Source organism: Rattus norvegicus, chromosome 11 (assembly GCF_021556685.1).
Source record: "Rattus norvegicus strain SHRSP/BbbUtx chromosome 11, alternate assembly SHRSP_T2T, whole genome shotgun sequence".
Classification (NCBI taxonomy): domain Eukaryota; kingdom Metazoa; phylum Chordata; class Mammalia; order Rodentia; family Muridae; genus Rattus; species Rattus norvegicus.
This window is the reverse complement of record NC_141544.1, coordinates 94,406,610-94,423,980: the sequence shown is the minus strand read 5'-3', so window position 1 is coordinate 94,423,980 and position 17,371 is coordinate 94,406,610. Positions and strand designations below refer to the sequence as shown.

General features: G+C 45.6%; 1 protein-coding gene across 10 annotated transcripts in view; it reads left to right on the top strand.

Annotated features, from left to right (window-relative positions):
* Yeats2 (YEATS domain containing 2) overlaps positions 1 to 17,371 on the top strand; it is an 86,322-nt gene that overhangs the window by 53,478 nt on the left and 15,473 nt on the right. For all 10 annotated transcript variants that reach the window (XM_087576784.1, NM_001431681.1, XM_087576780.1 and 7 more), the window contains 7 exon segments: positions 4,019 to 4,277; positions 6,031 to 6,192; positions 7,493 to 7,659; positions 8,290 to 8,448; positions 11,858 to 12,034; positions 14,572 to 14,752; positions 16,294 to 16,422. In XM_087576784.1, the coding sequence (XP_087432910.1) occupies positions 4,019 to 4,277; positions 6,031 to 6,192; positions 7,493 to 7,659; positions 8,290 to 8,448; positions 11,858 to 12,034; positions 14,572 to 14,752; positions 16,294 to 16,422 (1,234 nt within the window).

Sequence of the window (17,371 nt, the reverse complement as noted above, 5' to 3'; positions counted from 1 at the left end):
TTCTCTTATTCCCCTTTAATCATTTACATGTGTCCCAGCTCCCCTTCCTGGCTTCTCTGGTGCTTTAAACTGCTCAGCCACTCCAGCACTGCTCACCATCACCATTCTTAGTGTCTTAACTCTGTGTGTGTGTGTGTGTGTGATGTCCAAGTGAGTACAGGTGCTGGTGGAAGATAGAGGCCTCTACTGTGTGTGTGTGTGTGTGTGTGTGTGTGTGTGTGTGTGTGTGTGTGTGTGTTGTCCAAGTGAGTACAGGTGCTGGTGGAAGATAGAGGCCTCTACTCTGTGTGTGTGTGTGTGTGTGTGTGTGTGTGTGTGTGTGTGTGTGTGTGATGTCCAAGTGAGTACAGGTGCTGGTGGAAGATAGAGGCCTCTACTCTGTGTGTGTGTGTGTGTGTGTGTGTGTGTGTGTGTGTGTGTGTGTGTTGTCCAAGTGAGTACAGGTGCTGGTGGAAGATAGAGGCCTCTAATCCCCCTGAGCTATCTCTCCAGTCCCTCTTACTTTTTAATGATTCAAAGTTTTCACTGAAATGTTAAAAATATATAATCAGTATCTATGTATATCAGATATAAATAATCAAATGCCTTCTGCTCCATATTTATAGATGCGTATTACTTTAGGGTGGTTTTTTTTCCTTCAAATGAAGTCCATTTTGTTCTTCCTAGAAATTACTTTGTCCATCCTTTTTAAAAACCCTTACTTTTGTTTTATGTGTATATGGTTGTTTTGCCTGCCTATGTGTCTGCCTATCATATGCATGCAGTGCCTGTGGAAGCCAGAAGAGGGCATCATATCCCCTAGAGTTGGTATTACAGACGGTTGTGAGCCACAAGCTGGGTATTGGGAATTGAATCTTGGTCCTCTGCAAGGGTAGCCAGTTCTCTTAACCTCTGAGTCATCTTGTCAGCCTGGTCCACACTTTTATTATATTAACACATAGCCTTAGACAACTTGGGATGTCTGTTTTACACAGCATAAAAGATAATTAATTACCTGTGGAGTTCCTTGCAGCTGCTTTTTTAGCCAGTGTATTCCTTCAAGTTTTTATACAGGCTTAGGTACTTTTTCACTCACCTTTACTAGTAGGTGATTGTACCATTGTCTCTTACATAGCTGCCTACCTGTGCTCTATGTATAGACATTAAAAACCTCTTTGTGCCAGAGGGATGGTTTTGTTAGTAACAAACAGGAAGACTCAGGTTCGTTCCCAGGACCCACACATGAAAAGCTAAGTGTGGTGCTACACGGTTGTAGGTCTAGCACTGGAGGGTGGAAGCCCGGCTGTCCTAGGGTTTTACTGCTGTGCAGAGATACCATGACCAAGGTAACTCTTACAAAGACAAAGCAAATCGTTTAATTGGGGCTGGCTAACAGTTTCAGTGGTCTGGTCTATTCTCATCACGGTGGGAATCATGGCAGCACACTAGGAGACGTGGCTGGAGAATGTTGGCAGTATTTTATGAGCACAGATAGTGCTGTGGTGGATATTCTTGTGTACGTTCCCTTGAGTGTATCTAAAACGCTCTACGTTCAGGGAATCATATTCCTAAGACACAGCTTATACAAGTGTGGGGTTTTCTATTTGGTAGGCAGGCCTCTGTCTCTCTGGAGTACTAGTAGATTACCAACTGAACAAATGTTCCTGTTTCACAGTATGCTCTGGCTAATTCTTCATGTACTCAGCAAGGGGCTTAGGAGAAGGGTTGTTTTAAGGTGTGTGTAGGTGTGTGTGTGTGTGTGTGTGTGAGTGTGTGTGTGTGTGTGTGTGTGTGTGAAAGAGAGAGAGAGAGAGAGAGAGAGAGAGAGAGAGAGAGAGAGAGAGAGAGAGAGAGAAACAGAAACGGAGAGAAACAGAGACAGACAGACAGACAGACAGACAGACAGTGTCTGGATGAGTATATTCCAGATACCTGTTAACCAGAAGTAGTCACATCTCTTAAAGCTAGAGTTAGAAGTTAATGTGTGCTGAGAACGAACTCAGGTCCTCTGGAAGAGCAGCAAACACTCCCAACCTCTGGGCCATCTGCCTCCTCCCTGATTTTTAAGACAGGGTCTCAAGTAGCTCAGGCTGACCTCCAACTTCTAATTTTGCTTCCACATCCCAAGCATTAGAGTTCTAGATGACCACATGTGTACGTGCAGCCTGTAACCAAGCTTGTAAACCTCTGTTGGGTGAAAAGGGTTGCTGTTCTGTTTTGCCTTAGAAAGCAGAGGACATTGTTATCAGTAGGGAAAGGTCCTAGGACAGGACCCACATTGTCTTAGGGTTTTACTGCTGTGGACAGACACAGTAAGTCTTATAAAGGACAACATTTAATTGGGGCTGGCCTACAGGTTCAGAGGTGTTCAGTCCATTATCATCAAGGCAGGAACATGGTGGCATCCACGCAGGCATGGCGCAGGAGCTGAGAGTTCTACATCTTTATCTGAAGGCTGCTAGTGGAAGACTGATTTCCAGGCAGCTAGGACTAGGGTATTAAAGCCCACACCCACTGTGACACACCTACTCCAACAAGGCCACATCTCTAAGTATGCCACTCCCTGGGCCAAGCATACACAAGCCATCACACACAGAACTCCCACAAGTTGTCTTGTCCAAATTCCAGACACCAAAATGTACATAAACAATAAATTAGGGAATGAATCCAGGTGGCTTCCTTTATTGTGACCTTCTAAAACTACTCATTTAGCATTGTTTCTGTTGTTACTTGTGTGTGTTAGAATGGGCACACACAGCACATTTGTGTGTGTTAGAATGGGCACACACAGCACATTTGTGTGTGTTAGAATGGGCACACACAGCACATTTGTGTGTGTTAGAATGGGCACACACAGCACACAGCACATACAGTTGTGTATGTTCAGAGAACAACTCTCGGGAGGGGAGGGTCCCCTGCCTCCCACTGTGTGGGCTCCAGGGATCAAACTCAGGCTGTTAGGATTATGAGGCAAGTATCTTACCCACCGAGTCATCTCACCAGCCCTAAATTACCTCCAATTTAACATTCTGCTGCTTATTCTGTTAGAGCAAGCTGCTTAATTTTCTTAACTAAAAAAAGCGACTTTACTTTTAGAAGCCAGTTATAACAATTTACTTGGTGCTGGAATTTTTTATTAATAGGGTTGGAGATGTAATTCATATGATAGAGGGTTTGCCTAGCATGTACAAACCCATGGGTTCAATACCCAGCACTAGATAAATTTTATTTGGTGACCCACCGGTTCCTTAATCCCAGCACATAGGAAATAGAATAAGAGGATCAGGATTTCCAGGTTACACTGAAGTTTAATGCCAGCCTGGGATACATGGAACCCAGTCTAAAAACATTACTGTCAATTAAATATCTTTGTTCAAAAGTTTCCTTTCCCTTTTTGCTAAACATTTGTCTTCAAGGAAGGAAAGATTGGGGAAAATAAAGAGGTTCTTCTCCCCAGATTCGGGTAGGCCACCATCACATAATGAGGAAAAAAAATAGCATCCTTGTGGGTAGACTGCAGACTCCCGAGAGTCATCTCTGAAGAGGGAAGCCACAGGAGGAAGCTCACCGCAGGTGTCTAGTGTGATGTTTGAAAGCTCCTATCTGCCCAGCATCAGGAAATGCTGTCATGGGCTCTGCTATGTGTGCTTGGCACTGAAGATGACTTATAAACCTAACACTGGAAAAACCTGTGCTATCTCTTAGTGCTCTAGGACTATACAGCGTGATACCAATTCTGTGTGGGAGCTGGACTTTGTGTAAGTCTGTGTATATACGGATGCCTTCCCGTTATGGTGGAAGCTTTGAAAGCAGCCACTCAGCCAAGGTTTTGTTTTGTGGCAGCACTCAAACTCTAAGATGCTTTTCTCACATGCCGAGGCACTCTTGTTTGGGACACTTAGGTTTCTGTGCGACAGCCCTGTCCCCCAACCTTTGCTATTGCATTGTTCTTGCGAGAGTGGAGTGGCTATGCCAGCCACAGAGAACTCACCAGGGCCGTGAGGAGTAACACTGTTGGACTGTTTTCTGTCTTGAACAGGTTGTTGGTGTGCCTGTTGGCTCTGCCTTACCTTCCACAGTGAAGCAGGCTGTGGCAATCAGTAGTGGCCAAATCCTTGTCGCCAAGGCCAGCTCTTCCATCACCAAAGCTGTTGGTCCAAAACAAGTTGTGACCCAAGGAGTTGCCAAAGCAATCGTGAGTGGAGGTGGAGGGACCATTGTTGCTCAGCCAGTACAGACCTTAACCAAGACTCAGGTCACAGCTGCTGGGCCTCCGAAGACTGGCTCGCAGGGCTCAGGTAACTTTCTCAGTTAAGGACCTTTCAGTTGCACCACTGTAGAATTGCAATGACCTGCTTCGCTATTGGCTTCTGACTAGGAAAGTGACGTAAATGGTAATGCCACGTCATTCTCCTGGGATACTTGTAGATAGGCATATGTAGTTTAAGCTTTGTTCTTGTATGTACTGTGGATGTCAGACCTAAAGGTGCTTACTTCTTTTTCAGAGTTCAGTTCTAGCTCGGAATCTGGGTGACTACAACTTTTACCCCATGGAATCCATCACTCTCTTTTGGCTGTGTAGGTACCTGCCTACATATGCACATGTGTCCACACATACCCACTTACAAATGCACAAATAAATAATTAATCATTAAAAAAAAAAAACCCTTTGAACAGTCAGTAAGGAAACCTTGTTTTCCTTCTATTGCCACAGCACCTAGAAGTTAGCTTCAGTATTTGCTCCGTAATGGCCACAAAGCACCCCTCTGCCTGTTTCTGCTGGCTCAGATGGTTACTTGCTCCCTGCTGGCTCCTCTACTATTCACATAGAGCCATGCACAGCACCATGGTGACAGTGAGAAGGGCTTCATCTACTCGAATAGAAATCTCTCCTGTAACCCTGTTGTTCTCTGTTAAAAGACAATTGGGGGATTATTTTTATTTTATGTGTATGGGCATTTTGCCTATGTAAGTGCCTGTGTACCGTGTGCGTGAAGTATTCAGAGAGGCCAGAAGAGGGAGTCAGATTTCTTGGACCAGAAGTTAGAGATGGTTATGAGCCACTATTTGGGTACTGGGAATAGAACTCAGGCCATCATGAAAAGCAGTCAGGGTTCTTAACTACCTATGCATCTCTCCAGCCCCTAAAGTAAGTCAGTCAGTCTTTTTTTTTTAAGATTTATTTTTTTCATGTATGTGAATACACTGTCGCTGTCTTCAAACACACCAGAAGAGGGCATCAGATCCCATTACTGACAGTTGTGAGCCACATGTGCTTGCCGAGAATTGAACCCAGAACCTCTGGAAGAGCAGTCAGTGCTCTTAACCACTAAGCCATCTCTCCAGCCCCGCTAAAATAAGTCTTTAAAATATATGCATGCATAAGGGCTTGGTGGCTCATACTTATAACTCCAATATGTGGGAGAGTCATGAGTTTTAATCCACCTTGGCCTCTGTAATGAGCAACCCCCTCCCCCCCTTTTTTAAAGATTTATTTACTTATTATGTGTATAGCATTCTGCCTGCAGGCCAGAAGGGTCACCAGATCTCATTCTTGATAATTATGAGCCAGGACCGAGCCATCTCTCCAGCTGGAGACCTTCTCCTTTCAAAGCAGGGGAGGAGGCAAAAAAAAGAAATGCCCGGCAGTGGTGGCCACACCTTTAATCCCAGCACTCAGAAGCAGAGGCAGGCGGATCTCTGCGTTAGAGGCCAGCCTGGTTTAGAGCTCAGTCTAGGACTACACAGAGAAACCCTGTCCCACCCCACCCACCCTCCTAAAAGGAGGAGTGGGGGAGAAGGAGAAATAGTTTGGACTGGGGAAGTAGGCTCATTGCCATGCAAAATTTCAAATATGGGCTCAGCCTGTTTATATACAGCATAAATTTATGGAAGGTTTTTCTAGGATATAAATTATTTAGTTTAAGACATCTAGGAAATGAATAAGTTTTTACTCTCTGTTAAGTAGCTATGTTACTGCTCCATGTTTAATTTTAGAATGTTATCCATGGTTGATTATCTTCTTGTTTTTCTACCCCTCTGTCCTTTTAGTAATGGCGACCTTGCAACTCCCAGCCACTAATTTGGCCAACTTGGCAAACCTGCCCCCGGGCACTAAGCTGTACCTCACCACGAACAGCAAGAACCCCTCAGGGAAAGGGAAGCTGCTGCTGATTCCTCAGGGAGCCATCCTGCGAGCCACCAACAACGCCAGTTAGTGCATCATTCACCGCTCAGTCCCCGGGTCTCTGCGTGGGTCCGTCTTGTCCAGATGAGGGCGGTCCAGTGGAAGAGTTTGCCCAAGTGGATTTTATGCATATTGTAACTAGAAAGTGGTTCAAATGATCATAGCCTTAGGGAGTAGCACTGTTATTTGGGGTTTTCTGGGAAGGGTCCATCTGCTTGCAGGGTCTGGGTTGTTTCTTCTGAGGCAGATGTGCTGGGGTGGGAACCACTTGCCTCTGACTAGTTTTTGGTTGTATCACTAGGTTGGGAGTTGGAATGGGGATTCTAGGCTCAGTCTAAGTCTTAAAGCCCCGAGGGCACCATGTACTTTATTTAGTTACATGAAGCTTTTGCTTTGACAGTGTGGGTGTTGAAAATAAGGATTTCCCTCTGAATTGAAGCATGTCGCTGTAGGAGCCAGGCTCACTAGAAATGACAGAAATGACGTCCCCTGGCTATTGACAGACTGTCTTGTCGGGTGTGGCGGTGCTTAGATGGGGACGTGAGGATCCTTGCCCAGTGCATTGTTAAGACACTTGCCATTTCCATGGTGGGTTGTCACCACTTACACTGGCCTCCACTCACCCAAGTACAGTGTCAGGAAGCTTAGTCAGGAAGGGCTGGCCTCCATCGCCATGTGAGAGCAGGTGGCACCTCTGGCCTCCACTGTGCTCGGGTCAGAGGCTGTTGAAGGTGCTCGCTGTAGTCAAAGTGGGGAGATTGTCGAATGTCCAGGGAGCTCAGCATCACAGAAAGAAAAGGAAAAAGGGCTTTGAAGTGAAAAAGAATTGGGAACTTGGAGCTAGAGATGGCTAATTTGACTTAAAAAACCTTGTCTAGAAAATATTAGCATCAGATTTTCATCTTAGGTCACAATGCTGTCAAAAATTAAAGTCTTCATTGTAGTCCGAGTGGAGGTGTAGTCAGCTGCCGGTCTCTTCAGTGCATGTCAAGTGTCCTCTTACCCAGAATGCTCGGGGCCGGGCTTTGATTGCAGTTCTATAGAGTTTGGAATGTCTATAGAGACTTTATCAAGTACACTAATGTGCTCCGTAATCTGGAACTTCGAGTGTTAACTTTAGTATCCGAAATGTTTTGAATTCCAGTCTATACAGGCTGAGGGTATAAACAGAGTCAGCCTCAGTCTTTAAACTCTGGGGAGCTTTCCTCACTCATCATAGGCAAGCATGATATGGAGGACCCGTAGTGTGGGCGAAGCGTCTATGCCCCTCTGTTTTCTCTGTTGTGCTGCTTCCTGTGATGTGCCTGTCACCCATTTTGTTTGCAGACCTCCAGTCTGGCTCGGCGGCTGCTGGTGGCAGTGGCGGCAGCTGTGGTGCAGGGGGAGGCGGTGGTGGTGGTGGAGGAGCAGGAGGAGCCCCGAGTACCTCTGGCCCAGGAGGGGGGCCCCAGCACCTGACTTACACATCCTACATCCTCAAGCAAACCCCCCAGGTCTGGGAGGCCTATGCCTGATCTTGTAAATTATTTAACTACCTGATAAGTACCTTTAATTAGAGTTGATTTCCCTTTACCACTTTAGCCATGTTATAGATTTGTATTATTTTGAACTTGTTTTGAGAGGTAAAAAGATAGATTCAGAAAGATTAAAATAATTGATGTAAGACATTCCTGGTAAGCTAACGGTAGACTTTGGATTTGAGCCCTACATCTTTCTGCCCCAAAGAAAGAGTCTGCTATGCTGATCGCTTCCCCTCACCCTACCCACTGTAGCAAACAGTACTAATGTACAGTTGAACTCTGCTGTTAGGAAAGTGAAGCCAGAGGCAGCATCAGGCTGTGGTATTCTGGTTAGTTCAGTGAGGAAAAGCTTCTTTTCCTTTGTTGCTGAAGTCTTTATCCCTCTCCACCACTGTATTCAGACGTGGTCCAGACATTCTCATCAAGGAGGGTAGGAGTAAGCCCAGTTGCTGTTTTTAAACGTGTTCTGTAACTGTGATCCAGTCGAGTAGGGCCAGCTTCCTGAAGACACTGAGTTATAGAACGCAGCTGAGACGTTACAGCCTGTAGCTGGAGGCGGTCAGAGTTTAATGGATTTTACTGAATTCTTTTTCTCCCACTTAGGGTACATTTTTAGTTGGCCAACCATCACCCCAAACACCTGGAAAACAGCTGACGACAGCTTCAGTTGTTCAAGGAACACTGGGAGTCAGCACATCGTCTGCACCGGGACAGCAGACGCTGAAAGTTATCTCTGGACAGAAAACCACTCTGTTTACACAGGTGAATTCACACCCTTCTGCATGCCTAACTAACACATGGTAATTTACTCACTTTACATCGTGATCGCAGCCCCCACTCCTAGTTCCCCTCAGATGGCCTCTCCCCCGACCCTACCCTCCACTTCATCTCTAAGAGGGTTGAAGTCCCCACTGGTACCAGCCCACCTTGATACCTCAAGTCACTGCAGGGCTAGGTAAATTCTCTCCCTCTGAAGTTAGCCAAGACAGGATCCATGAGGAAGCAACAGAGTCAAGGTGAGCCTCTGTTCCAGTTAACGTTCCGTTCCGTGGTAATTATGCCATTTAATCTGTTTTTCTTTATGCAAACTTTAGAAAATCCAAATGAAGCTAAAGTTACACGAGAAACTAAACAAAGTAGCTCAGAAAATTAGAACAAGCTTCAGGTTTAGGAACGTATAATCAGAATGAGAGAAAATAAGGGCAGAGGTTATTCAGATACGTGAGTGGATAACCTTGTATAAATGATAGAGTGTAATTTTTATGGTAGAGACCAAAGTGGGAGCATAGCCAGCTACAAGGGCCACACTTGTAAGAGAGGATGGCCGTTCGCTTCCATGGAAGGCAGATTGCTCAACTCTTAGCTCTGGCATTTCTACGAAAGGATTTCATGTGAGAGACCGAGTCGTGAAATAGATTATTTCAGCCGCAACGTGACACAGTCTGACGGTGCAGGATTCCAGTGTCTTCCATGGGAAGATCGTCAGTGACAAGAGGTAGAGGAGGAGAGCAGTATGGCGGAGCCGTTCCCAGAGCATGGGCACTGGAGCCTCCCTGGGTCCTTGTTTTGTCAGACACGTTTTCTGTCCTTTGTGCTCATCATAAGACTTTTTAGATTTGTCACATTGTTATTTAGTGATCATTTGTGTAATTTCTGGAGCAAGCCACACTTGCCTTTCCTATCTTATCTTTTATTAGTATATTCGTGGGGCTTAGTTTAATGGAGTTTGTTTAGCATTTCTCAGGAGACATTGATCAGTGGTTATTTTCTGTCTAGTTTGCTTAACTACAATTTTAATTTATTTACTAAATAAAAGGCCATTCCAGTTGTTTCTTGATATTTTGGGGTTCATTTTTTTCTTTTTTATAATTACTTATCCACTGTTGGGATCATCAACCAGCTTTTGAGCACAGTCAGTTGACTATTTTTCTATTATTATTATTATTATTATTATTATTATTATTATTATTATTTTGTACTGGGAAGAATATGGTAGGCTGTGTTTAGTTCATTATTCTCAACTGTGTACTTTTTCATTGCCGACAAAATGGCCGACAGACACAGCGTGAGGGAGGGGGAAGGAGGAAAGGGTTTATTTTAGGTCAGAGTTCTGAGTACAGTCCACCTTGGTAGGACATCATGGCAGCCAGAACAGGAGGCAGCTGGTCTTGTTGCCTCCCAAGTCAGGGAGCAGAGAGATGAGTAAATGCTGGTATTCAGACCACTTCCTCCTTTGTATGCAGCCTGGGTCCCAGCCCATGGGATGCTATCACCAAATTTATGGTAACTTTAATCCCATCATGTTGACAGATTGACCACGTTATAAAACAAAGTTTTATGAATCAAAGCAAAGATCCATAATGAATATTGAATGGCATGAATATTCATCAAACTGTATGGTGGCAGAAATATATAAGGCACAAAGACGAGTCGTTCCATATAGAGAGCAGTTGTCCACATAAAGAGCAGTCGTTCCACATAAAGACCAGTTGTCCACATAAAGGCCAGTCGTTCCACATAAAGGGAACCTAAAGGGGCTGGAGAGCTGGCTCAGTGTTAAGAGCTCTGGCTGTTCCGGAGGACCTTGAATTTTGTTCCCAGCACTCAGGTGACAGCTCACAACTGATAGATCACTGACCCCAATTCAGGGGATCAAGTGCCCTCTTCTGACTTCTGTGGCGCTATATGCATGTGGTACACATAAATCCCGGCAGGCAGAGCACTCAGACATAAAAAATAAAAATAAACAAATCTTCAATAAAATAAAGGGAGCTTAGAATTATAGAAGGGAAAACTTTTTTTCTCCTTTTTTGAGATAGGCTGAACTTGAGTTATAGAGATCCTCCTGCCTCTGCCTCCTGGTATTGGGATTAAAGGCATGTGCTTCCAAGCCCAGTTTGAGGGGAGCTTGTTAAAGATGTCCGAGAACTCAGCTGATCAGCTGGATAAACACTGTACAGAGTTTGGGGGACTGAGGTGATGTATGGCACAGTGGTCGAGTTCTTGCCTCATTTACCTGAGGCCCTGAGTTTAATTCTCAGCATCAAACCAATTAATAACAATATTAATAGTAGTAGTAGTTACTGAGTAAGTGAGCTCGGCATGCTAATGCTGTAATGCTAGCACTACAGGAGGTTAAGGCAAGAGGATTGTGAGCTCAAGACTAACCTGGATACATAAAGATACGTTTTCTCCAAAAAAGGAAGTTTTATTGCAATGGCATGCCTTATTTTCTGTCCCACTTTCAAGTAAGGAGTTAGGGGGCCAGATGAGGAAATGCAGGCAGGCAGGTCTTTGTGAATTTGAAGCCAGCCAAGGCTGTATACAGAGAAGAAATTCCTGTGTATTTCCCATAGATAGATAGATAGATAGATAGATAGATAGATAGATAGATAGATAGATAGATAGATAGATAGATAGATAGATAGATAGATAGATAGATAGACAGACAGACAGACAGACTGACTGACTGACTGACTGACTTTCTGGGGAGATGGGTAAGACCACCTAAGCGAGGACCCGAGTTCAAGTTCCCAGCAGCCATGTAAACAAGTAGAGAGAAGTACTTAGAACAGCAACCTACCTGTCAGTCCCTGTGGTCCACAGAAAGGCAGGTGGGAAGAGCCACTCCACAGACCACGGCATACGCACTGCCGCCCCGACCCAAAACAATGGTGATTATTACATTTAGTGTGACCTCGAACACATAACCCTAGTGCTCCTGGGGCAGGCACGAGGATCACTGAGAGCTGGCCATTAGCCTATCCTGTCTGCAGGGAAAAAGGCAGAGACTAATAGAGCAAAACACTTGAGGTCCTCCTTTGGCCTCCATATATGTACATTCATGTGCACCTGCACACATACATGCACATACATCACACCACACATAAAAATAAACTGCAGAAATACTCCATGGTACTTAAGAAAACTTTGATGCAGTTATTTTAAAAACAAAGGGGCTGATATCTTTGAAAATACTAATTACATATAGTAATGCAGTCATTTATTTGCTCCATTTTACTGTAAGGGAACCTCAGAGGTTGTAGAATTCAACTTGTTGGAAAGGTTCATACAGACATCACAGTCCTCATTGGCGAGACTCTTAAATACGCTCAAACGCCGTAGAGAGCAAGCTGTGCAGTGTTGTCCTTCAACCTTTTGATTGCTGCAGGCAGCCACTGCGGGGCAGGCATCGCTGCTGAAGTTACCTGACAACACCCTCAAGTCTGTGCCAGCGGCGCCACAGCTCGCCAAGCCGGGGACCACGATGCTGCGAGTGGCAGGGGGCGTGATCACAGCTGCCCCCTCCCCTGCCGTGGCTTTCTCAGCGAACGGTGCTGTACACCAGGTGAGAGGAGAGCAGAGGGAAGGCGTGAGGCCTTTGTAAAACTGAAGCATAGAATTCACATAGCACGAAGTGGTCTATTTTCAATATGTAGTTTGGTGATTATCTGGTTCATTTTCATTGTCCCCAAAAGAGATCCCGTACCAGTCAGCAGCTCCTTTCCAATCCCCTTGCTTCCAGCCCTACCCTGTGCAAAACACTCACCTTCTTTTTCTACCTTTTTGTTTTGTTTTAGGTAGGTGTGGGTGGGTGTAGAGATCAGAGGCTGCTTGCACGAGGTGGTTCTCTCCCTCCACTCAAGGCATCAAACTGATTGTTACTCATGAGCCATCTTGACTGCCCAAGTCTTTCTATGAAGATTTTTCTGTTTGGAGAATTTTATATAAATGTAGGAATACACGTGGCCATTTATGTCTGGCTACTTCTGCTTAGTGTGAGCTTTGTTTTGATAGTCTCACTCTGTAGCTCAGGTTAGCCTTTGCCTCTGCCCGAGTGCTGGAGTCGCAGGTACGCACCTCCACACACCTCCACCACATTTTCAGGATTTACTTATGTTCTAACATCAGTTCTCCACTTTGTTGTATCTGAATAATACTTACATTTATGAGGTTTTTTGCCTGTCACCTAATGGAATCTGTATTTCCTGTTTTTTGACTGTTAGGCATGCTGCTATAGACATGTATATATACATTTTCTTGTTTCCAGAGCTAGGAGTAGAATGGCTGGCTCGTACAGGAGCTCTTACTATTTTGAGGAACTGACAATGTCAATGTGCCATTCCGCATTCCCATCAGCCGGTTAGAAGGGTTATACGTCCTCACTCCCGTGTGTGTATGAAGTGTGGATGTGTGCATCCTGCTGTAGAGAGCAGAGGTGGGTTCTCTGCGTGGACTTGAACTCAGGTTACCAGGCTTGTGTGGCAAGCACCTTTATCCTCCAAGCCATCTCAGGATTTCACATCTCTTTGACAGCATCCCGTGAACGACAAGTAGTGTTTATTTTAATGAAGTCCTACTTACCAGTTTTGTTTTTCTCTTTTTCTTTTTGTCTTTTGGGGTTCTGTTTATTTGTTTGTTTGTTTTTGGATTTTTGAGATGGGTTCTCTCTTGGCTACCCTGAAAATTACTGTGTAGACCAGGCTGGCCATGAACTCACAGAGATCTGCCTGCCTCTGCCTCCCAAGTGCTGGGACTGAAGCCGTGAGCCAGCATGGCTGGTCCTGCTTTGTTTGCATTGCTCATTTGATATCTAAGAAGCCGTTGCTCATCCAAGGCTCTTCTCTCTCACTTGCTCTGTCTTGAGTAGTCTGTAGCTCTCCATATCAGGTTAGAACCAAGCTTCACTTCTTACGTGTAGATACCTAGCTGATCCAACATCATTTGTTGGAAAACTTTGTTTTCCCCTTAAACTTTCTCTCCAAGGAGCCTTTGGCAGCAGCTTATCTTGCCTGATGGTTGTGCTGCTGAACCCTGAGCCCTGTGTGACTTGGTCTGCTGCCCTGCAGTGTACACTTCTAGTCGAAGCCTTTTGTGGTACTGTCACCTTCTTGCACAGTGTTTTAATAAAGCCCTTTTTATTCTACTGATATAATCTGATTACACACCCCGTGGTTTAGTATTGGATAGCTTTTCATAAAATGATGTAATCCTGGCAAGAGGGCTCAGCCGCAGAGGCCATTGGTGGCCAAGGCCGGAAGCCTGAGTTGGATTCCCAGGAAAAGAGATGACACGGCTTGTCTCTGTCCCCACGTGCTTGCACGCATCCACACTTGAACACTGATAGTAAGTTTTTCATTAAAAAGGTGTATTCAGTAAACATTTTCCATTACTAACTAACTGCAGAGCTAATGTTTCTGGCCTGTGAAATATAAAATGCAGGAATTACTGAATTAGAAACCATCCTATGTGTGTGTGAACGTGAGGTTATAAGTATGTGCCAAACACAGTCTATGCCACATTGGCAGTCAGAACCAGGGCTTCACCAACAGAGCTACATCCTTAGGACCAAGAAACCATCCTTCTAGGGCCTGAAAAGATGGCTCAGTGGTTGAGTACTTGCTGCTCTTCTAGGTGACCTGAGTTCAGTTCCCAGCAGCAAGGCTGCTCACGGCCACTGGTAGGTGTAGCCCGAGGAGATCTGCTGCTCTCCCTTGACTTCTGCAGGCAGCTGCACAAAGCTGACACACATGTACACATGCATATACATATAAATAAAATAAATTTAAAAAACGTTTAAAGAAGCTAATTTTTTTGACATTGTATGTCATGGTCACGCAGCTGTTCGCCACCCAGCCTGGCGACTGAGTTTAATTCTCAATACCCACATGGCAGGAAGGGTGAGCTGACCCTACACGTTGTCGTCACACCTTCACATGAGTGCACGGAACATATGCTTGCACATGTAAACATGATATTGCATGGGTAGCAGTGACCGAGCGAGACCTGCTGTGTACTGGTGTGCTGTGCGTGAGCCACTGCATTAGGAAAGTCACAGTGCCGCCATCCTCCTCCTAACTTCCCTTCTTCGCTCTGGTTGAACAGGCTGAAGGATCAGCCCCTGTGTCCTCCTCGGTTGGTTCTATAATCAAAACTCCTGGGCAGCCACAAGTGTGTGTAAGCCAGGCTACCATGGCGACCTGCAAGGCCACAGCTCCTGCTGCCGTCACTGCCGCGTCCCTGGTCTCTGCACCAAGCTCCATCTCTGGGAAAGCCACAGTGTCAGGTCAGTACTGGGCACTCCCTCTCCGTCTCTCTCATTAGACAGAATATGCTTAGAAGGTGTTCATTAAATAATCCACAAATAATCTCCACGTGGCTGCTTTTTAAACCACACTTGATGTGAGGTGTGGGAGTGGGCACCACAGCTAAGGAGTTGGTTCTCAGGCTCTAAGCTTGGTAGCAACCCGCCCTAACTTGTTCTGTTCAGTCCTGGCACTCTTTATATGGACCTGGCTGGCCCAAACTTGCCTCTGCTGCTGCCTCCTGAGTGCTGGGATTAAAGGTGTGTACCACCACCATCACTGATACAAGCCTTCTGAGGCATGACCTTTCTCTCTTCCTCCCATATCCCGACTCAAAAGAAAAGCTTTTTCTATAGCGTGGGCACCATTGAGGGTAAGAGAGCCAGGCCTGCAGTGTGTGCATTCTCTTATAAAGACACTGAAATGATGGAAAAACAAAGAAATGGTTGAGGTAAATAAAGGTAAAAAAATGGTTGAGGTAAAAAAAAAGATAGGCACAACCGGATCCAGCACGTCACTGCTCCATGCTGGTCCCCTGGTGCTCTTGGACCCGGGCAATCGCTCCCTGGTGTTAGTTCTGGCACCATGGGGCGATATAGAACTCACATTAATTTATCCAGAGGCGGCTGATTCCAGTGTGGCATCACGCCACATTAGCCTAGCTCTCTTCTAGCCTCAGCGGCCTCTGCTCCTGTCCAGCCAGGAACTTCTGCTCCCAGGTACACAGTAATATCACGACTCCACAAACTATAGCCCAACAGTCAGACTTATATGTTAAATTCTCAATCCTCAATACATCCACACAGTAAACTTATAACCTATTGATACCTATAGATTGCCCACCTATGCTTACATAAATTTGCCTATAGAAATCCATCTCAACTACCTCGGTAGTTCAAGACCTCTGGATCTGGGTCATCCTTCTCTGTCTCCATCTTGATTCTCCCTTCTCCTTCTCTCCTGTCTTATACAAACATTGTCCCCACCTTATATTTTTACCGTCCAGTCATGGCCCTGACCTAACTGGTGCCTGCCCTCACCTGCATATTGACATCAACTGACGTGCAGGCATCGACAGGACATTGGGTGGCACTGAACACTGGTTAGTACATAGTCAGAACCTTTGTCCTTATTGCTTTTCAAGTGCTTAAAATACAATATTTTCATTAAAAATAGGAACTTGAAAACTACAAATACCAGGTCATTGCCTTACTACAAAGGACGTTTCTTAGCAGCAGCTACTGCTTTGCCTCCCTGTGTACCTTTCTGTTACACTGTGTTTGCAGAGCTTCCTGTCCTGCTTTTTGTTTTGTTTGTTTTAGGACAAGGACACTTGAAAAATAAATTATTATATCATATCAAAGTTTTATTATGAAGTCTCCATTATCCATTGCCTCCTGCGTGCAACTTTTTATTTACTAAAGGATGATTGCTCTGGGAACTTCCTTGTGGGAGAACCTGAGTGTCAGAGAGGGCACGATCTCAAAGGAAATGCCTGACCTTCACTGTCTTCCCACTCCAGGATTGTTAAAAATTCATTCCGGTCAGTGCAGTCCCCAGCAGGCGGTCCTGACAATTCCCAGTCAACTCAAGCCACTGAGTATCAACACCTCTGGTGGCGTGCAGACTGTCCTGATGCCTGTGAATAAAGGTGCGTCCACCCTTGTACTGACGAGCTCGGTCTCAGGGGAACCCTCCCCCTCGGCGGCGATGTCTTCTCGATTTGTACAGCTTGTCATTTCACTTACGTTTCATTTCATGTGTATGAGTGAGTGCATGCAGGCGTACGAGGTTAGAGGGCAACTTGTGAGTTAAGCTCTCCTCCACAGAGTGGTCCCAGGGATCAAACTCAGGCTGTTGTGATGCCTGGGGTAAGCACCTCTCCCTGAGCAGTGTGGCTGGTTCTGGCCGCCATTTCTGAAGATATGTCCAAAAGAACACTTTGAGCATTGTGAGAGCGGGGTTTATTTCCTTTTTGTTTCCTTAGTTTACTGACTGCCCCCATGTCCACAGGGGAGGCTGCACCTCACTTACCCTGCCACTGACCGGCAGCACGGCCCGAGATTGATGTACATTTAAAATGGGCTCTCGCATGGAACTTAGGTCATTTGTACTAAAAATAATGTCTGTCTCTCCAGGAAGACAGGAAGGAGTGTAAGTGCCGTAGGGTGGGGGTGGGGTCGTAAGCTTTGTGTTCTGGACAGAGCCTGGCCATTGCACTCCGGAATGTAGTGGCCACAGCGGTCGCCTACCCAGGGCTTGCACAGGGCTGGGCCTGTCCGTTCTGCCGTGGATGGGAGAGGGCCTTACAAGCCCAGCCCCTCCTGGGGCCACTGTTGTCATTGATGGTCACTGCGAGAAGGGGGCTGTCGTCTTTAATGGTTTAACCACTGGTGAGTGGATAGCTCCACACCCAGAACCATGTGTGCAGTGCTGGCTGACGTCCAACCTCAACACGAAAAGTCAGGGCAGTAGGAGCAGCTTTTAGGAGACCAGGGAGCCGGTGGCATAACGGAAGGTGGAGGAGTGTATGAATTATGAGTATGTGCACATATAAACTTGCCGAAGATTAAATTAAAGAAAATAAATACTAATTTCTG